The 23,077-nt window shown below is 42.8% G+C and overlaps 1 protein-coding gene across 1 annotated transcript in view; it reads left to right on the plus strand.

The window, feature by feature from the left end:
- The window catches only part of LAMA2 (laminin subunit alpha 2), a 619,437-nt gene that overhangs the window by 420,958 nt on the left and 175,402 nt on the right, over positions 1 to 23,077 (plus strand). The window contains exons 21-23 of the mRNA XM_084827486.1: positions 3,912 to 4,092; positions 11,513 to 11,649; positions 19,844 to 20,080. Coding sequence (XP_084683612.1) covers positions 3,912 to 4,092; positions 11,513 to 11,649; positions 19,844 to 20,080 — 555 coding nt within the window. The remainder of the gene's footprint in view (positions 1 to 3,911; positions 4,093 to 11,512; positions 11,650 to 19,843; positions 20,081 to 23,077) is intronic.

Consider the following 23,077-nt stretch of genomic DNA (forward strand, 5'->3'; position numbering starts at 1 on the left):
GTACAGTTTTGTTTTTTTAACTTGTTTCCCCCTCTTTTCTCTTCAAAAGCCCAATTACTTTTGGGTTCCAGAAAAGCAGTTCTGCATACCATGTGGCTGCAATCCACTTGGATCCATGTCATTGCACTGTGATGTGTCAGGGAGATGTATGTGTAAATCAGGATTTGCGGGTAAACGGTGTGAACTGAGCAGGCAGGTGTACATCCGGAAAGAGAACCCATCGACCTCTCAGCAAATCAAAGTACCTCATCAGAGATGGGGTTTCCCCAGTGCAAGTGGGTGCCCGAGAGGTGCTTTCAAACCTGCTTCTTTGGTAATCAAAGAGACCATGTACAGCATGCGTTGTATTCTAGCATGAGTCTGTGTTATGTGGTACTACATTAACAATGTAGGAGGAAGCAATACAGAAAGTCAACATTCTGACAACTTTCAAACATTGCCTGGCACAATGCACAATATGGGCAAGACACTTCCTTGCAAATATGCCTCATTGAACTTACCGCAATTTACTTTGAGTTCAGGATTCATGTCACTGCACTGCCATGTTTCAGGGAGATGTATCTGTAAACCAGGATTTGCAGGTAAACAATAACCCTATACAGGCTTTACAAAATGGAAAGCATGGAGACATGCATGCCAGCCCCAGCAGGGAGATGGTAACTATGGCTGGCTGACTGCAGAAGACTGTAACCAAGTTCAGCCAGATGCGGGTACAATCTCTCATTAGACCTTCCCAGTCAACATAAAGAAGTCGGAGGTGGAGAGCTTGGCACACACATCCCTGTGTTCCTTTCATTCAGTTTTGCAATGCCTGCATAGGGTTAATGTGATCCCTTCCCCAACTTCTTCCTTTACTTTAACTACATGGTTACATTCTCATAGAGCAAAATCAAGGCTTTTTTCCACTCAAAAAGAAGCAAACCAGGCACTTGACAGCTTTTCCCCTCCCGTCTCTCACACCAGCTTCCTCTCACAAGGTTCTGCAAGGCCCTCCATGACAAGGGTACTTTTTGCTTTCAAGTAGCAATATTTGTTTACTTTTTCCCTCTAGTCCATTTGCAACCTTCAACATCTGGGAGGTAAGAATTGGCTTTGGGGGAAAAAACACCTTTCTCCTTGCTTCCTACATTGTGGTAGAGAGACTGTAATTAAATGAGGGGCAATCTCAAATAAACGTAATTAAAAAATCCAAATCTCCCCCCCACACACACACACACACACAAAAGGAGAAGAAACAATGACAGGGAAACAGAGTCCATGCAGCCCCAGACATACCAATTAACATATAAAAAATAATGGGCAGTATCCTACACTGCCTGTGCACAACTGGGACCCACCGATATGGTTCTTAAAGTGGTTCTTAAAGCAACTGGAAATGAGCAGAAACACTCGTTTCCAGAATGGGCAGGTCAGCAGCAGCAGAGCTCGCAGGGGGGAGCTCTGCTGACCTGTCCTTATCCAGAAACAAGCATTTCTGCTCATTTACGGACGTGTTTTAGACAGTTCTAACTCTCTGTTGCACTAGCAGGGGTCATGCTCACACTATGAGATAAGAGGAAACACAGTGCCAGCATTGGATACTGCCCCATGTTACACCAGAACTTGGCTAATATTAGTTACCCAAATTATTTTGGTTACCTGAATTTTCTCAAGTAACCCCATATTATTGGAACTCTCCGTAGAGGGAAGGCAGACTCGTATGGCTTCCTCTGGCAACCATTGCTTGTGCAGTCTTCAAGCTATGAGTTGTGAGCTGTCTGACACATCTACATGTTTCTTCACATGATGTTTTCAAGCATCTGCAGTGATGTTCAAAAAGTCAGGGCACCACTAGCTAGAAGCCAGGATGAGCAGAGAATGTCATGGCAGAAGATGCCTTCCAGAACCATCCAATAACATGCATGCAGGTGTATTCTTTATACCATCAGGCCATAATCCGTAGAGCTACTTTAGGTCAAACTAAGCCCTGTGAAATTCTCCTCCTGGTGTTTTGAACGACAGGTTCCTGTGCCATTTCACAACCTGCCTTTGGAACTCTCCTCACTTTCCAAAGGAGGTGTGCCACGTGGCATGGGGTGGCAGCGGTAGCGGAGCCTGTTCAAGATGGGTTGATTGAATTAGTTGTGTGGGTCTTTGAATCTAGGGCCCCCTTAAAAAGCAGCACTTGTATTAGATTATTCACCATCTTCATAGGATAAAAATGAATAAAACATAGTTTTAGTTGGTGGATATGCAAGTTCAGAACTGGCATCCTAAGTGAACTACAGACACTGACAAAAATTCTTCACAGAATTGTGGGTTGGGCAAATAATTGTAATCTAAAAGGGCATTTCTTTTCTGCCTTTTACCCTTTAAATATAATTTACTAATCTCCTTGATTTAGAGGGTAGTTGCATGCCAGCTCTGTTTAACATTACTGTGCTGGTTCACATAATCAAAATAAGCCACCACGGTCATTGAAGCCATGGTGGCTCATTTAAATCAAGGAGATTGCTGGGCGCACGATTTGAATAATCACCACCAGGGTGCGGCTTGTCGTGTCATCTAAACCCAGGTGCCATAGCTTGTTGGAGGGGGAAGCAACCCTCCCATAAGACTACAACAGCCCATGGTTATTGGAGGGTTGTTTCCCCCTCCAACAAGCCGTGACGACATGACAAGCCACACTTGCAGCTCACAGATCGCCGGGATGTGCTGCAATTTAAATAAGCCAAGGTGGCTTATTTTGATTGTGCAAACCAGGTCACTGCATTATTTTGAATGACTGTTAAGGAAGTTCCTTTGTGCCTGCTTTTTGTTTTCTTCATTTGCATCTCAGAAAAAAATAAGATGGTTTCACATTTAATTAAACTTTAGGATTTAATTGCATGAACGGAGTTATTCCTGTCTCTTCTCACTGAGAGATACGCTGCTGCAACAATCACCACAGTGTACAAAATTGCATGTGTGTTATTCTTCCTTGGCTTTGCATGGGGGAAGCAAGTTCAGCCTCTGGACCTGGAATCCAGACAAGATAGGTTGGTTCTTGTTGAAGCAGGTTTTGCCGTTTTGGATTTGACTGGAGGACTAAAGGTCATATATTAAACAGGACCCTGGTCAGAGATGCTTTCTGAGCAGAGTCAAGGGGCAGTATCCAATGCGATCCTCATTTGGGGGATAGGGTCCAGCACCTTGGATAGCTCCTTTAGACTTCTGACTGGTTGTAACTAACCCCAGCATGGAATCTCCACCCCACTGAAATTCGATCCCACTAGCCTCCCCTGCTAACTTATAATGCAGTGGGCAGGACCTCATCTGTAAGGCAGAATAACGGCTGTGTTGTATCCTGTGGGCGAGTGGTAGCTGCTGTGCTAGGTCCAAATCCTTGTAGTACCACAAGGGCTGATCAGGGCTCTGCTACAAGGCTCATTTTATACTAGATGTATCTTCTGCACTTCTTATGCAGCTGTCTTTGTGAGGTGCTCAGCTCTACTGAAGCTGAAACAAATTCAGAATTTAAAGTGATTTCTATTACATTATGCTGAATATTTAATGAGGATAAATGAATCAGATTTCTAATTAATTTTGGAGCTTGCAGAGGTCAAAGTTGCATTTCTTTGTATTTCAGATGTCGGCATTTTATCATGTATTTCACATGTCATGTACAAAACTTTAAAACATAATAAACATACTTTAGAAATATGAACATGGATACCTTGAAAGCAGCATGTGCTACAACCAGAGATGTCAGAGTTGGACCTTACTTATTTATTTTACTCCTCTAAGATAGAAAGAAGTGAACTCATCCCTGGCTTGTCCTCATCCACTTGCCTCTTTAAAATCTGTGTCTCCCCCAGACACTAACCCCTCCTTTTGTATTTGCTTATTGTTTTTATTTCTGTTAAATGATTTCCCTCTGTCTACTATGACAGCCTGGAACCTTTGGTGTACAGTCATCCAGAGGCTGTGTTCCTTGCAACTGTAATTCATTTGGATCCAAATCTTTTGACTGTGATGAGACCGGACAGTGTCACTGCCAACCAGGTGTTGGAGGAAAGAAGTGTGACCGCTGTGCCCATGGATTTTATGGCTTTGAAGAAGGAGGATGCACCCGTATGTATAGAATCACATTTCATGAAATAGCTGAGGAGTTTTCTTTTTTTATTATGTGTGTGTGTGTTTGGGGGGGCAGGTTTTTTTCAGGACTGGCACTACGAGTTCATCTCATAATGGAGTGAATTGAGGGAATTGTGTTTCTTTGGGATTTAACTCCAGGGAATATTAATTTTGCACAGGGTCATTTTTATTTTATTTTTATGTAAACAACTTGTAGGTGGCCTTTCCAAATGCTCAAGGCAGCCATGGTAATTACCAAAAAAAGTCCAGATAAAAACCCTTTGCAAAACATGTCAGTATTAAAGCATACATCGGGCTACATTCAAGTAGATTTCCACATGCTCAGCAGACCTTTCCTGTCCTCTCCATCCTCCATCAGCCTCCAACCCTCCAGAGCACGTTTTTGGGAGAGCAGCTACAGGGGGAGGGGGAATCCATTCTGTTGGTGGATGCTGCTCTGTCAGTGGACAGACACAACTGGATTTCATCCATGATGCACTACAGACAGCAAGAGTGATGAATGTCCAGAGGTTAACCCCAAAGTATGTGCTTTGCGTTTCTTTCCAAAAACCAGGGTAAACTTCTTCCAGTGGCTAGTTCCATAATCTGGGGCTTGTCAGAGATTTTCCTTCTTAGGTCCTGAAAGCCCTACCCGGAAGATCTTAACAGAGGGATAGTTTGGGAAGATCATACAGGTTGGGAAGCGTTTTCTGAAAAATGAAGGTTGCCAGCCATGGACACATAGTTCTAGACTAGGTTGCAATTTTCCCTTTTAATATATTAGCAGTTGTTATAATATCAATAAGAGATCAATTTGCAGCTACCCAGAAATCAATGTAGCAGCTCTGTCTTTGTAGTGCAACCAAGAGGTTAAGCATAATGGGTGCAAAAGTCCATGTTTACAAATATGTATACTACATTTCAAAACCTACAGCTGCTGTGGGGCAGCATATCTCTTCTGTTTCCACTTGCCACGTTAGAGGGGAAATGTAAGTTGAAAATATTGCTTGCTAATCTCAAAGATGAAAGCCTGTAAGTGGAGGTATGAAGTCACACAAGGAAACCCGGGGGAGAGGGAGTGTCTGTTGACCCTAGATCTAAGCTAATCACAGAGGGTTGTATCCAATGCTAGTCCTACTTAGAGTAGATCCATTGAAATGAATTAGGCATATGTTAGTCTGACATTGGATATAACCCAGTGTCACTGCAAAATATTCCACAGTAATGCAGCCTAAAGCATTACCCGATGAAGTTGATATGTCAGATGTGGAAATTATCTACTAAAAGGGGGAAATAATTATCATGTGAAAGTACCTTACCATACCCAAGCTGTGTTAAACCCATTTTGTAACTGTTACATCATTTAAATCATCTTGTTAGCAAAAAGGCTGCCTGCCAACCGTAATTTCTAGGTGGAGCCAATTTGGGACATTGTACTCGGCTATAGAACTAAATGGCAAGGTCCTTGAGGAGAAGGAAAGGAAATAAATAATGGTTTTCATTCTCTCTACACAATACTTATTCCCCTTTCACATCACTTCTTGCTCTAGGGGCTTCCTTCTTCCTGAAGGAGAGGCAATCATGCACTCTGACGTTATCTTCTAATGCATTCATCTTGAACTGCTTGTACAACTGAGTTGAGTACAACCATATGTAAGATGGTTTGTGCCACTGCACTCCTGTTTCCTCATGAATGAATACACACACACACACACACACACACACACACCAAAATCTCCAAAGTGAGCCCCAGCATCCTCTGCCTGCCACATTACTGAGTATGCTGATGAACACCTCTGAGTTTGTAGTCAGTTTCAGTCCTGATTGGGATCCCAGCGGACCCAGCCAGAAAAAAGAAAGCCGCATAACATCCACATAATGCTTTTGGTTGGGGCAGAATGAGAAGAGTATGAGATGGTGAGAGAGAATCATATATAAGATAATTAAGGACACAAGCCTTTGCATGTTTAGACAGAAAAAAGGCCTATAACTCCAAGCATGCCCCAACCAGCCATGTCTTGTAGGCCTTTTTTCCCATCTAAACATGTATAGAATTGCACCTTAAAAGTGTTTTTTCTTGTTTACATATTTCTCTACCTTCCTATTTAAGAACTGGCAAAGTTCAAGCGACAAAGTGCTTTCATAGGCTGGGGACAGACTGGACATGCCCTTCTCTTCCAATGACAGCACAGAGCTTTAGCCAAAGGGCTCGTGCTGACAGTCCTAGGAGCTAACCTAGAAAACTGGAGAAAGACTCACAATGCAGAAGAAGCTTCCTAACGTCTGCAGTTGTGTGCTTTTCCTGTGTTGTATTGGATTTTTATTTTTATTCATGTATTAACTTCCATGGGGGTGTGGGTGTGGGTGGGTGTGGGTGTTTAATTTGAAAAACTTTTTTTTCCCTTGGGTGACAAAACCACATGTAATATAGTTTGTTTGGGCCCAAATCCATCTCTCTGTAGGAGTCATTCATCCTCATGGAGATGATCAGTATGACCTGTATGATTAGGAAAAAAGACTTCTCAGTCTAAGGAACAATAGTCAGTAAAATAGGTTCCGCAGGGAAATTGTGGATGAACACATGTTTCTGAGTCAACTACAGTTACTGAGAAATGAAAAAGTTAACCCAAAGCCTATTTGGGGAATAGTTATTTTGTCCTCCATTTGAAGCATTCAAATGATGTAATTATTCCGGTCAGTTTATATTCCTAATAGTATATGATTGATAGAAACCCTTCCCATTTAAGTCTGAAGGTTTTCTCTTTCCTCAGCAATTCCTATGAGCTATTCTTCATTAGAAACATAAAGCCAGAAACTCATATCCCCATGTTTTGTACAAGAAGATATTTACACTTCCTGACATATAAAATATGATGAAATATCCGTGTGGGTATATATAATACACTTGTTACATTTACACAGCTCTGGACTGCCTGACCTATGTCATAAGTATATGGTACTGCCTTAAAGCCAGGGGTACTTGAGAAATTGGATCTATGTGAATTCTGAATTGCACTTGACCTGATCCACACCTCCCAGACTAATGTGTGATTATCCTTTGGATTTCACACTTTTCTGAATCTGTGATGCAATTCTTGGCTAGACAAGAGTAGTAAATCCACCCTTTAGAATAAAATATGCTTAGAAATGCATATTTTGTGAGAGAATAGAGTAAAAAATATGAACTTAAGTATGGATTTTTGTGCAGATTTAAACAATAATAATCACACATTAATGCAGAAATGGGACAGAACAGACTTCTGAATGACCACATACAAAATTGATGCAGACCAGAAATATAGGCTATGTCAAGAATGGATTATCCTTTGCATTCGCAATCGCCACCGCAATAGACACAGCTTCAGGCTAATATGACTTTATTTTGCTAGAGAACAGCCTCTCCACAAATACAGATTCAAAGAAACTCTCAGACTGCCCCAGGCCCTAACAACTAATCAACAATCTCTAAGCAGAGGAGATGAACCAGGGGATAGAGAAGTTGCAGGCAGTTTGGGTATGAACCCAATGGCCCAGCTAGCTTTGCTGTGATCCCCCCACTCCTTGGGGTGGCTGCCTCCTACATTGGCTTCCAAGAGTGGCTATCCGGGTGGAGCATCTGAGCCCTGCCCCTGACTTTTCCCACTTCACTTTGCGATGCACCCTAGCCTCTCTCAAGTCACGCCCCTCCTTCTCCTCCTCCTTGGAAACTCAAATTCCCACAGGGAGGGAGCAGAGACTCAGCCTGTGCCATCTGTGCCATCGGAGGAAACCCTACAGCATCTAGGCAATCTAGGGAGGGTCCGTCTCCCATGCCTTGATCTAGCAGTTCCAACTCTGACTCAGAATCAGAGCTGTCAGGCATCTGAAAAGGCTAGGACTCATCCCTGACAGAGTGATCCGTCTATCCCTATTTATAGCCCAATTCTACACACTCAGAAGTAAATCCTGTTATATTCAATGGGATGTGTACGGGATTGTAGCCTTATTAGATAATTCTGTGCAAGTGTGCTCAGAGCTGAGCTCCATTGTGTTCAGTGGAATTTACTCTCTCGTAACTCTGCAGTCTGCACAGGATTGCAGTCTAAATCAGATTGTTGGTCCATCTTATACAATACTGCCTACTCTAGTAGCAGGTCCTCAATGTCTCACGTAGAGACACCCTTCTACTAAAATCCTTAACCAGAGATGTCGGGAATTGAACCTGCGACCTCATCCATGCAACACTTGTGCTATATCCCCTCCTTAGGGATGTTGGAGAAATCCGCAATGGAACTAAATCAGTTTGGATGTTCATGAATCTGACCTGTGAATTCTGCAGGGAACCGTCCTTGGTTCCCTGTTGAGTGGATTCTGCAGGCCAGTTTTCTAACTTTCCTGAATTTTGCACAAATTTTAGCATAGAACATAGGCAGAATTTTAAAAAGCCTGGCCAGAAATGCACATTTACCCCATAGGCTAAAGTGTGAAAATGTGCATTTGGGGGGAATTTGCACATTTCTGCATGTGCAAATTTGTGCAACTACGTATTTGATCAAATGTGAAGTTGCACAAATTCAGAAACAAAAAATCCGATTCCATTGTTGGGTGGACAATGGAATGAAAGGTGCCTGACAATTTGTGAAAAACAGATGGAACAGATTTTACATCCCTACCCTTGCTACTCTACGTAAATATGGGAGCAGCCTCAAGGCTATTAAAGGTTGTTTCAGTCCTGTTAAAGGTTGTTTCATCTATAAACTACCAAAGAAACAAATTTATTGGGCAGATGAATATACCTGAAATTTTGAGTGGATTATATTCAGAACCATGACTCTGTACTATTGTGTCCCTGTACAAGAAGAGTGGATCTATAATGGCATGTTTATTGTTGTGTAAAAGTTTAAACATGTTAGCACTTGGTAAGAGTAAGAGGTCACCTCCTGGAATCACTGAAGAGAAAACTTGAAGTGAAAAAGAAATGGTAACTTTAGTCTTAAGGCTCTGAACACAAATGGGAATGGAACAAGCACACAGTGATTTGCTGTTTTTGAAGCACTTGCATGTTTGAAAAGCCATTGTCTGTTTTGAGAACTTTCTGCAATAGAAGTGTTCCCAGAATGACCAGGCTTGGCCAATCTCCCTCACTCTAAAATGTCAGCTTGTCACATTATAAAGTGATGAAAATGAATGATGGTTTACAGTTTCATGTTAAAATGCACTTCCACATGCATAAAAGGGAAAGAATGAGGTATCACTGTGCAAATGTAATAGATAAAAATGGTAGGATTTTTGAAGTAGAAATACCACCTGGAATCTAAAACTGTGTGGTGCTCTCATGCACTCATAGAGTGCTCTACATGGGCTTGAGCTTTCCATTCTCTTTATAGGCTCTGTATGTGTTGTATTTGCAGAGTGTTCTTGACACTGACAAAGGCCCTCCTCACATGAAACTCCATGAACTATGTAGGTATTTCATTTATGTATTTTATTGCCATGAGCCACCTTGGGAGAGCTTCTGCCCTGAAAGGCGACCAAGAATTTTTTAAAAAATAAAATAAATAAACTAACCTGGTTGGTGTGTGCACACTCGGAATCCTGGATTTGGGCAAATATTTAATTTGAGAAACAGATCTGTAAATCATGCTATTTTAAATCCAGCCACTCAAAACAACTCTGAGAAAGAGAGAAAGAGAGACAGAAAGAGACAGAGAGAAGTCTAGAAGACTTTCTGGCTAAGATCATCATCATCATCAATAACAACAGTTGGAGCAAAATAACTCAATAGTACCACAAGTACTGGCAGAAGTGATGAATATGAGTACCATAAAGAAAGTGAAGTGTAGAAAACATACTGGCCCTAATCCAAAACTGTTCTCATAGAGCAATGGGCTGTATGCCTGCACATGGATTATCTTCCCTCCCTCTGCCAAACAGATGGGCAGTTCTGTCAGCTTTGACATCTATTTTCACTTTAAGAGAAAAGGAGAAAGAGATTGAACACTAAATTCAGCCTCTCCTGCCCCCTGATCCATCCTTACGGGTCATTAGTGGCGTTGGAGATGATAGCGTCAACCATCTGTTCCTGGTATTAGTTGTGCAGGAATACAGCACATGCATGTCTAGGTTCTGGATCCAGGGAATTTTCCCTCTACGTTGGCCATTTTTATGCCTGGTAGGGAGGATGCCCCTTTATGGGACTGGTGCCATTGTATTTCTGAAATTAAATCTGATTAAAATAAATGTAATTTAGCATAATAAATCCTATGGGGGGGGTGTAGTAACAAAAGAGCTTAAAAAGACAGAATATTTACATTTGAAGCACAAACATATGTAAGGCATATCAAGAGGGTATATGTCTACTTATAATGAGTTCTGGGATTTCATTTTCTAGTGAGTTGTTTTAGAGTGGGGGGAAAGTCATAACAGCATATCAATCTTTTAAATGTTTTAAATTAAAGACAAAATTTAAAGGACATAATGAGAAAAGCCAAATGCCTCCAGTCTGTTTAAGAACTTAAGAACACAAGAAGAGTCACTGCTGGATCAGACCAAATGCCTAACTAGTCCTGTCCCACACAAAATGCCTATGGGAAGCCCCAAAGCAGGACATGAGTGCAATCACACTCTCCCAGGTGCGTTCCCCAGCAATTGATGTTCAGAGGTATACTGTCTCTGGTACATCTTCTTGTGTCCTAGGAGTAGCAGGGTGGGGGGAGAGAGATGGATTGGTATGCAGAACCATGGGACAGTTTTATCTTCTTTCCCCTCTGCCATTTTTCTGGTGTAATCTCCTCTCCCCCGCCCACCAAGCTAATAAGTGGCTCATCTGAGAAAATTTAAGAACAGGACAGAAGTGAAATAAATACTGGAATGGCAGCAATCTAGGGAAAATTGACCATCTTTTCAGCATCGATTCACAGTGCAAGCGTATGCATGTCTATTGAGAAGTCTTGTTAAATACAGTGAACTTACTCCCAAATAAGTGAGTATAGGATTGCAGCCATAGCATATATCTAGAATAGAGTATTATCCTCAATATTTAATGTATTATAAGAAAATGGCTAGATGCACAGCAGGATCCCCAAAAGCTGGCCATGTGTTCTCCCATGCAGCTGAAGAGCTGAATGTTAGTACTTATATGGCAAGTGGTGGCGCTGTGAAGGTATGGGTACGCAATAGCTTATTCTTAGCACTCTAGTCACAGGTCTACCTCTTTTGTTCTTACTTCTGGATCAGTCCCTAATGAGCCTGTTGCCCAGTTACTGTCCCTCTAGCCCATAGCTGGATGACACTCACACCCACACAGGACAGGAGACAATAATAGATACATAGTATGGAGATCGTGATGGAAACTGTCTTCAGATATAATACACTGTGTGTTCCATGTTTCAAAATATTATTTTGCTTCTCTCTTTCTCTTTTATCCTTCCCTATGAAGCTTGTGAGTGTTCCCATCTTGGTAATAATTGTGATCCACACACCGGCCGTTGCATCTGCCCTCCCAATACTGTAGGAAAGAGGTGTGAGAAATGTGCACCAAATCACTGGGGTCATGACATTATCAGTGGGTGCAAGGTGAGTGAATCTGTATTTTCTCTGTGTGTGTTTCGTCCCTTTCCATGTAGTAAACTGCTACTGTTAGGAACCAAAATACAATGGTAGTTTTCTAAAGAATCATAGAACTGAGTTTTCTTATGTGAGTATTGGCATTGACCCAGATGACTGGATGAGCTGTATTTGAACAGGAGCTGCTTCTCTGGGCAAATAAAGTGACTGAACTTTGCATGTGTATGTAGCTCTTTTCAGCAGTTATATACTGAAGTCAGAAGAACAAAATCTGTCTGACTTCAGACATAGTTTATCCCTTTTCACAGAACTAAGGCAAAGTGAACCTAAGGATAACTCCAATATCTTGTATTGTGTTTGACAGTGCTTTCTTTGTTCCATGCACTATTTTAATATAATTCTGATTGGCTGTCTTCACATGGAGCTTTTATTCTGTGATTGAGATTGCTCCCTCACGGAAGTTTGCTGGCTCTTTACATGACACCGTGAACCTCCAAGGTGTTTTCTGCACTAAATTCCCTTTGTTCCATTTTTAAATAGATCGCAGGTAATGGCTTTCTTCACACAGAGCTTTTATCCTGCAATTGAGATTGCTCCTTCACGGAAGTTTGTGGGCTCTTTACATGACACTGTCACCCTGCCATGACCCTCCAGGGCGTCTCCTGCACTAAATGCCTGTTGTTCCATTTTTAAATAGATCTCAGATAATGAGCTATCAAATTACCTTGTTGTGTTCCGCTTGAGTTCCCTCCATGAAAAGAGGAAAAGCGGCAAGAAGAGGAGCAAGGTCAATGAAAGATAATAGAAGACTCAGATACAGGGAGAAGGAGGGGGGAAAGGAAGTGGGTGAAAAAGGAAGTCATTGTGATCCTGCATTTAAAATGGAAGCAGAAAGCCCTCTACACCAGGGTGGTGTAGAGATGTCCTATGTCTCATTCAATGACAGCAGTGTTTGCTGTATGGACAGTATTAGGACTGCTTTTGATATTACTTTTCTCTAATTAAAAATGGGAGCTAGAAATATGAGAGAGGCCAGAAGTGAGTTATGAGATTTATGGGCTCAGGACCAGCTTCTGGGAGCTAAATCTGGGTTTCATTTCACAATCACATGTGGCTGCATTTCACACACACAAAACGACATCAGAAGATCAATCACAGATTTCATGCATAATATGTAATTTGGTGCTCAGCCTAACCTACTTTACAGAGTTGTTGTGTGAAGAAAATGGGATGATCTCCATGTATATGTCAGGGTGGAAACTGAGCCCATAGAGCCCCAGAGGAGTTCTGATTCTGAGGAGGAACAGCAATCCGTGGGAGAGGAGCTCGCTCATCTCTCACAGGCACAGCAGCTGGCAGAGTTTCCTCCTGCCAGCATTCCTGGGATAGATAGTGACCCTGGCAGTGAGAGAGTGCTGGAGGGGGGCTTGCTGGATGCTCGGCGCAGACGCAGGGAGCGGTGACAGATGGAGGACACAGAAAGGAGGCGCTCTGCTCGTTTGGCACTAAAACAACAGTCATGTCCCGAGGACCCAAGGGAAAGAGGGAGGATCTCTCCCTAGCCCATAAATTCAGGGTCTTCCCGTGGTTCTCCTTCAAACGGGGACCAACTGCCTTACCTGGAACTTAGGCTACTCTGCTATGTTTCCCCAGTGCTGTTCCTTGCTTTGGCGCTAGCGATTAGTATTCTGAAAGAGTCAAAAAGTAATAAAGGAATAAAGTCTCGGAAATAATTCCTCGTCGTCTGTGTCCTGAGTTAGCTATTCGTGGGGACTGCAAGAGGCAGCTAGGGCATTCCTGACAGCATGCTCTCCTAAGCTCCTAGGAGAAAGATTGTTACGATAAAATAAACATGAAGGATCCATTGCCTAGGGGTTGATGGGACCTGAAGTGCAAAATATTTGGAGGACACCAGGTTGGAGAAGCTTGGCCTAGGAGTTACAATGTGTCTGATCCTTTTATCATGGACTTCCATGTATTTTCCAATTTAAGCTACTGCTGATCACTTTTGCCAATGACTTCCATAAGCTGTGTCTTCTGTAAAACAGTATTTTTTTGACTGTTGAACCCAATTTAAACGTGTTCATAGTGAAGATCATTGTCATCCAGTGAGCACAATGCTGGGTTTGGCTGTGGTTCACCTTCCACCTCTACCATAAGCTCCTGCTTCTGTTATAACCTCATGTCTGGGTTCCTGTTATTACAGTAGGAATAAGAATGACCTTCTCTTAGGGATGTACTGAAAATGAACATGGTAAAAGCAGTAATCATTGCACACTGTAAGTGCTGCACCAAGTGATAATTAACAGCAACGTTAAAGGGCTTAATTTAACATTGCTGTGGTTTTCTTCAGTATATATTACCTGAATGCAAGCAGTCAAATGCCACAACGCTCTCTTTTAAAAGCTGTTTTTTATGATAGGTGAGACTAGTTAATTAATGCAGAATAATTTATTTTCCTTTTGAGTTGTAAAGCTCCTCTTGCAAAACCTCTGCCTTCCTTCAGCACACAGATCACTAGGCTTCTGCTAACCCGCTTAATAGGGGTGAAGACCCCTGTTTCAGTGCTGGGATCTGTCCTATCTATCCTTGCCTTGTCTATTATATGAGTGCATTAGTATGGCAGCTGCTACAGCACTCTCTAAATTAATAATGATATGTCAGCCAATTCTCCCCTTTTAACGCATCGCAACTAATTTCTCCAAGGCAAGGTGTGATTGCCCCCTCTCCACTTGAGCTTTTAGTGGAGCCGATTTCAGAGCCCATCATAACTCACTGGCAAGGGAATATTGCATGAAGCTGCCTCCTTGCAAAACAAACATTACATTTGACTGTAATTTACTCTGCATATGGTGAACAATTTGCCCAGTAGGCATTATCCTCTGGCATTACTCACTGTGGAGGCTCCCTTGGCCAAATAGCTTTTAATTCTTGGACTACAGAACAGCCTGCCAGGCACTTCTTAACTGTTTGCAGTCCCAGCTACATATCGACCAGGTTTTGGCTGCCATATGAACTGATCCAATTGAGCTATAGGAGCGCTCATTCAAAATCAACTTGAGGTGTCGTCAGTAAACTCTGTGATAGGATTTTGATGCAAACAATCAAGTGTTGTGTTGCCAGCTACTTTTTTCAAAACCTTTCCAGCTCTGCAGAACTTTTATCACTATATTTATTAATTAATTTCCATCTTCAGGATTTGCAAGGCCATTGGTTTCTTTTTAATTTGATAAGGAGTTCTTACACGACCATTCATTCACTGGTGGAATTTTATTGTACTTCCATTTCACTGCAAGCTCTGTGGTCCTTTGAATTTTGCCTTGCCTTTTAACACCTGATACCTGCTATTTTCCCCCTCACGTTGGTATTTATCTAATTCTTAACTTTTATGGCCAGCATTTACTTTACTATGTCTTGTGAGCAGTACTGAAGCCAGATTAAATCCCCCCCCCCCGAGTATTCTCAGCTTGGCCATTAAAGAGGATTGCATGTTTTGCCAGTATTCAGTAATGTTTGGCTTGTACTCTATAGCTTTCTACTCTCAACCACTTCTTCTACAGCATGGCAGAGGGATGATTACTTCCTTTTAGTTTGGAATTTAAGTTCCTTGCATAATACAGAAATTAAGAAATATAGGAAAATTTAATGAGTGGTAGCCACCTATAGCCCCTTCATGGATCACTGATTTGTTGTGGTGAAGGGACTTGCATAATTCAGTGAAGCCATAAGCTATGCCATCCAGGGCCACCACAGACAGGTCATGGTGGAGAGTTCTGACAAAATGTGGTCCACTGGAGAAGGAAATGGCAACCCACTCCAGTATTCTGGCCAAGAAAACCCCATGGAACGTATCACAAGGCTAAAAGAGATGACGCCGGAAGATGAGCCCCTCAGGTTGGAAGGTGTCCAATATACTACTGGGGAAGAGCAGAGGGATTTTCCAAGTAGCGCCAGAAAGAGTGACGTGGCTGGGCCAAAGCCGAAAAGACACTCAGCTGTGGATGTGTCTGGTGGTGAACAGAAAGTCCGATGCTGTAAAGAACAATATTGTTTAGGAACCTGGAATGTAAGATCAATGAATCAAGGTAAGCTGGAGGTGGTCAAACATGAGATGGCAAGACTGAACATTGACATCTTGGGAATCAGCAAACTAAAATGGACAAGCATGGGCAAATTTAATTCAGGTGACCATCATATCTACTACAGTGGGCAAGAATCCCTTAGAAGAAATGGAGTAGCACTAATAGTCAACAAAAGGGTGGGAAAAGCAGTAGTGGGGTACAATCTCAAAAATGATAGAATGATCTCAGTACGAATCCAAGGCAAACCATTCAACATCACAGTAATTCAAGTCTATGTCCCAACCACCGATGCTGAAGAAGCTGAGGTTGATGGGTTCTATGAAGACCTACAACACCTTCTAGAACTAACACCAAAAAAAAAATGTCCTTTTCATCATAGGGGATTGGAATGCTAAAGTGGGAAGTCAAGAAATCACTGGGATAACAGGCAAGCATGGCCTTGGTGTACAAAATGAAGCAGGACAAAGGCTAATAGAGTTTTGCCAAGAGAACACGCTGATCATAGCAAACACTCTTTTCCAACAGCACAAGAGGCGACTCTACACATGGACATCACCAGATGGTCAATATCGAAATCAGATTGATTATGTCCTTTGCAGCCAAAGATGGAGAAGCTCCATACAGTCAGTCAAAACAAGACCTGGAGCTGACTGTGGCTCAGATCATGAGCTGCTTCTTGCAAAATTTCAGCTTAAATTGAAGAACCTAGGGAAAACCACGAAACCATTCAGGTATGACCTAAATAATATCCCTTATGAATATACAGTGGAGGTGAGGAATAGATTTCAGGGATTAGATCTGATAGACAGAGTGCCTGAGAAACTATGGACGGAGGTCCATAACATTGTTCAGGAGGCAGCAACGAAATCCATCCCAAAGAAAAAGAAATGCAAGAAAGCAAAGTGGCTGTCTGAGGAGGCTTTACAAGTAGCTGAGGAAAGAAGGGAAGCGAAAAGCAAGGGAGAAAGGGGAAGATATAACCAATTGAATGCAGAGTTCCAGAGGAGAGGAGAGACAAGAAGGCCTTCTTAAATGAACAATGCAAAGAAATTGAGGAAAACAACAGAATGGGAAAGACTAGAGATCTCTTCAAGAAAACTGGAGATCTCAAGGGAACGTTTTGTGCAAAGACGGACATGATGAAGGACAAAGAATGCAGGGAACTAACAGAAGCAGATGAGATTAAGAAGAAGTGGAAAGAATACACAGAAGAACTATACAGGAAAGATCTGAATGTCCCTGATAGCCATGATAGTGCGGTCACTGAACTTGAGCTGGACACCCTCGAGAGTGAAGTCAAGTGGGCCTTAGGAAGCATTACTAACAACAAAGCTAGCAGAGATGACAGTATTCCAGCTGAGCTATTTAAAATCCTAAAAGATGATGCTGTTAAAGTGCTGCAATCAGTATGCCAGCAAATTTGGAACACTCAGCAGTGGCCACAAGACTGGAAAAGGTCAGTTTACATTCCAATTCCAAAGAAGGGGAATGCCAAAGAGTGTTCAAACTACCATACAATTGCACTCATTTCACATGCCAGAAAGGTTATGCTCAAAATCCTACAAGCTAGGCCTCAGCAGCATGTGAACTGAGAACTACCAGAAGTACAACCTGGGTTTCGAAGAGGCAGAGGAACTAGAGATCAAATCACCAACTTTCGCTGGATCATGGAGAAAGCAAGAGAATTCCAGAAAAACTATTTCTGCTTCATTGACTACGCTAAAGCCTTTGATTGTGTGGATCACAACAAACTGTGGCAAATTCTTAAAGTGATGGGAGTACCAGACCACCTTACCTGTTTCTTGAGAAACCTGTATGAGGGTCAAGAAGCAACAGTAAGAACCGGACATGGAACAACTGATTGGTTCAAAATTGGGAAAGGAGTACGACAAGGCTGCATATTGTCGCCCTGCTTATTTAATTTATATGCAGAGTACCTCATGAGAAACACCAGGTTGGATGAATCACAGGTCGGAATTAAGATTGCCAGGAGAATTATCAACCACCTCAGATACGCAGACGATACCACCCTAATGGCAGAAAGCGAAGAGGATCTAAAGAGCCTCTTGTTGAGGGTGAAAGTGGAGAGTGCAAAAGCTGGTTTGAAACTCAACATTAAAAAAACGAAGATCATGGCATCTGGCCCCATCACTTCCTGGCCTATAGAAGGGGAAGAAATGGAAGCAGTGACAGATTTTATTTTCTTGGGCTCCAAGATCACCGCAGATGGTGACTGTAGCCATGAAATTAAAAGACGCTTGCTCCTTGGGAGGAAAGCTATGGCAAACCTAGACAGCATAGTAAGAAGCAGAGACATCACCTTGCCGATCAAGGTCCATCTAATCAAAGGTTTTCTCAGTAGCAATGTATGGCTGTGAGAGCTGGACTATAAGGAAGGCTGAGCACCAAAGAATTGATGCTTTCAAACTGCGGTGCTGGAGAAGACTCTTATGAGTCCCCTGGACTGCAAGGAGGTCAAATCAGTCCATCCTAAAGGAAATTAACCCTGACTGCTCATTGGAAGGACAGATCCTGAAGCTGAAGCTCAAATATTTTGGCCACCTAATGCAAAGAGAAAACTCTCTGGAAAAGACCCTGGTGCTGAGAAAGATTGAAGGCAAAAGGAGAAGGGGACGGCAGAGGATGAGATGGCTAGATAGCATCACTGATGCAATGAACATGAACTTGAGCACACTCCGGGAAAAAGTAGAGGACAGGAAGGCCTGGCGTGCTATGGTCCATGGGGTCACGAAGAGTCAGACACAACTTAACCACTGAACAACAAAGCCACCTATAGCTATCCAATCACCTATACAGATGGAAAAAATGACTATTATTTCTTCATTGAAAATACACTTATTTACTTAGGAAACATTCTATCCCTGTATGGGCACATTGCCCATATGGAGATGAATCCCCATAGGTTATACCAAAGCCCTATTCCCCCTGACACAGTCTGTATGGAGTCTTCCTGGGCAGCACCACATTGAATCTATTGCAGAAATCAATCCTAACAATTATGAGGTCATGAACAACAATGGTTAATTAAAGTCAAAAAGTAAAGTCAAATACTCTGACTAAGGGAAAAAATAGCACAAGCAAAACACAATTTTACATAGGCTGATAGATAGAAGCCCTATTCAGGCATTCTGTACCTGAATAGGGTAAACATGCAACAAGATGGAGTGCTCCAGCTCCACCCCTCTCCTTCATCACATCCATCATCCGCTACTCAGTGAGGGCAACAGTCTGAGAGGAGAGCCTTCTCTATCTGGGAAGGCTCTCCACATGAGGGAGAATGCTGGAAAATCAGTGTTCTGGCTCTCATGGAGAGTATCGAAGGATAGAAGAGGCTCTTATCTTCAGATAATTGCCCTCCATGAGATCAGGGTTACAGATGCAACAAAGGAGAGGATAGGGTGGGACTAGGTTGCTCCCTCTCATTGCATCTTTATCCTGTTCAGGTACAGAATGCCTGAATAGGGGTGGGTGGGTAGAGATATAGATAGATAGATAGATAGATAGATAGATAGATAGATAGATAGATAGATAGATAGATGCAGGTTTTAAACCAGCCAGAATACACTTCCATATCTGTTCATGAGCAAGCCTGGGAAGAAATACTGATAAAAAGATATTTAGGGTTCCAGCCAATCTCATGAGTGGAGTTCTGCTTGCACAATGGGACTTCCACTTCTTCTCCTCCCTCATGCAACCACTTGCACCTGAGTGGGTCTGCCAACTCCGCAGAGCAGATTTGGGCACAAGAAAGTAAGAGGACTCCACTGCACCAGCAGAGTGGGTGGACACAGTTGGATACAACCCATAGATTTCTCACTCTTGCATCTCAGGGTCAGAGGCATCATAGTCTCTAGGACACCAAGGCACTCACTCACTTTTCTCTCAAGAAATAAATGTAAAGTGATATGTAAGAAAGGCACCAATGTGTATGAACATCTTACCTACACAAAGTTGCCTAGCCGGCTGGCATAAATATGTTGACACTTGGCAGTGATGGTTTCAGTCATGCTTGAGAAGGCTGTTGTGCTTTGGTTAAAGTTTGGAAGCCCTATCAGAAATTATTAAAAGCTTTTTAAAAAAATCTCCCCTTTCCACTTTAGGCCTGTGACTGCAGCTTAGCTGGGTCCCTCAGTTCCCAGTGTAACCCTGATACTGGCTGCTGCTTCTGCCGTCCGGAATTCTCTGGCGATAAATGTACTGAATGCAGGCCGGGATATCGAGGCTACCCACAATGTGTTTCTTGTGAATGCTGGATAGCAGGTACTGAACCACAGACTTGTGATTCAGAAATGGAAAGATGCTCATGTGCTGACCAGACAGGACAATGCACGTGTAAGGTAAGAAAGGAAGATTACACAAGCTGAATATTGCCTTTTTCTTTCTTTCTAATCTGTCTCCATTGTAGCACCTTTTATTTAGCTCAAACTGTAGACAGTTGTAGATGAACTACAAGTGTCTTTGCCCAATTGAAACACTCACAGCCTGATCCCCTTGGATGTAGGTCCCATTTATTTTAGTGGTATTTAATCACAAGTAAATAAGCACCACATTCTTGCCCAGCCTTCCCCAACTAGGTGTCATCCATATGTTTTGGACTACAACTCCCACATCCCTGGGATTCCAGAACATCTAGTGGGCACCAACTTGAGGAAGGCTGTTGTAGATCTATCAGTTCTTACTAAGCTCTGTTGATCTTACTTCTGAGTAAACATGATTAGGACCAGGCTGCTAATCTTATATTGCTACACAGCTGTTAGTAGGAATAGAATTCAGTGTACAGCATCAGTTATTCTGAAATAGCAAATCCTGGACTCATTTCAGCTTCTGCTTTGTTTTATGTATTCAAGGGATGAATAAAGTATCAACAATCCCTGTTAATATCAGGATTTCTTAATGCACCTTTCTTTCATTCTTGAATAATTGAATCATAGCTGGATTGTTATCACTGATGAGTAGAGTTCATAATTACTTAGGGAAATACAGTGACTTGTATATATATTAAAATCAGTAACTGGCTGAGGACCAGTTCTCATGACCACTAGAGATTGGCAAACTCTCCCAAACTTGCTTCAAATTAATTTCAAAAGACCTGAAATCTTAGGGGGGAAATTAATAAGATCTCAGATCATTTTTCTAAGCAAACCAGAGACATGGAAATTGATCCACCTCTCACCCTCTTAAATCTGCCTTTATTCTGGAACAAGACAGCAGATTTAAGGGGGGAAATTTAAGGAAAATGCAGGGGGGGGGAAATGAATTGGAGGAATAAGATGGCTTCCCCCACCCCTCTGTTTTTCCCCTGCAGACTCTTATTTTTCTCCTATCCAGTGTAATAGAGCAACATTGCTCTGTTACATTGCACAGGGGAAGCTGACAGTTCTTCCCTAGCTTGGATTTCAGTATGAAGCTTGAGCAGAATTCAGGGGAGATGTACAGCTCTGTCTCCTTTGAGACTGGTTTAAACAAGTCCCCCCTTCTTTTCCAAGCCTGGCACCTCTAATGACAACCTCCAGTTTGATGGCTGCTGCACACACACTGGCTATGATAACCCACACGCTAGGGATGAATATGGGTTGAGTGTGGGTTGTTGTGTTGACTGAACCCAGCCACAATAACAAACCATAGTTCATTAACCACAACCAACCCACAGGTCACAACCCAACAACAAATCATGGGTTCTCTTAGTGGGTTGTTTGTGGTTAACAAACTATAGTTCATTAGCTTTGCTGGGTTCAGACAACAGGATAAACCATGTCTCAACAACAACCCACACTCAACCCATATTCATCCCTTCAGTAGAGATTTTGGAGATATCTGCAATGGAATCAAATGAGTTCAGCTTTCTGTGAATCCGACCTGTGGATTCTGCAATGGACCGGCTTTTCCAGAGTCTCATGGATTCCGTGGACTTGTGGACGGGTGTTTTTGTTTACTTTCCAGAATTTAGTCATAGAAAAATAAGTAAAATTAAAAAAAACCTGCCGAAAGTCCGCATTTCCCCATAGGCATGAAAATGTGCATTTTGGGGGGATTAGCACATTTTGGGGCAATCTGTGCATTTTGGGAAGCATTTGCACATTTTCGCAAGTGTGATTTTGCACAAATGCAAATTTGTCCAATTTTCAGAAATTGGGAAAAATCCAATTCTGTGAATGAGTAGACAGTGGAACGAAAGGCACCTGACAATCCGCGAAACACAGATGGAATGCATTTTACAACATCCACACATCCCTACCCTTGAGTGTGGGTTATCATGTTGTCTGAACTAGGGATGGTGGAGGAATCCATCTGGGGGGCCAAGTCCAACACGTTTTTGGCGGTTCAGTCCCCCAGACTCTGGCTCGCTTGTCTACGAGCTGGTCTGACTCGACCTATGCTGAGTTGGGCCAGCTCATGGACTTCTGCTGCCAGCACCACCATGCACAGACCCCTCATGCTCTCCTTGCCTAGGCTGACACTGCAAGGAGAGTGCGAGGCGTTCGTGCACGGCAGTGGTGGTGGCGGTGGCAGTGGGTGTCAATGGCAGGAATCCCCACCATCACTGCAACCTGCCACTGCCAGCACTGCTGCTACTGTGCACAAACCCCTCATGCTCTCCTTGCCAGCACTGTGTGCAAACGTCTCCTTCTCCATCCTGGGATCTGGAAGGCCGAAGGAGAGACTCACACAGAGCGACCTCACCAAGACTGCAAGTTCTGGTGGGGAGCCCCTGCCTCAACTTGCTAACACAAACTAAGACAGGGGCTTAGGAGAAATCCATTGAGCCCTAAGAGGGCCAGATTTCCCCATGCTAGACATCCTTAGTCTAAACCTAGTCCTTGCCTGGATTTGCACAACACAACAGCCCGTCTTGGGTTGTTGTTGCATGAAACAAGCTACAGTAGCCTGTTGTGTCATCAGAACCCAAGCTGCTTCCAGCACAAGCAGTGTGTGATGGCTTTTTGCAAACAAGCCACTCATGGTGTGTTCTTGGGGTTGTTTAACCCACAATGGGTTGGTGTCTCATCCAAACCCGGCAGAGCCAACCCATCAAGGGTTGTGGAGATCGGGTACAGAGCTGCTTGGCAAGAGTTGCAAAGAGCCCTGTCCCTCTTCCTGAATGATCTCGCCCATGCTGCAATGACAGCCCCTACGCCAATGCTCAAATGGCACTTTGGAGGAGGGACTGTCACTCATTCATCAACCCCCTTAAAAAAAAGTGGCCCCCAACATTTGTGCAAATGGGGCTTTAATATATATTTTTTCAGCCCCAGGAATTTGTGCAAATACGTTTGTAATGTTTTATGATTATTTTGGGGGTCAGATTTTGCAGTTGCACATGTGCAGACTCACAG

This window comes from Heloderma suspectum, chromosome 1 (genome assembly GCF_057233095.1).
Source record: "Heloderma suspectum isolate Gila_16-S chromosome 1, 16-S_ref, whole genome shotgun sequence".
Lineage (NCBI taxonomy): Eukaryota > Metazoa > Chordata > Lepidosauria > Squamata > Helodermatidae > Heloderma > Heloderma suspectum.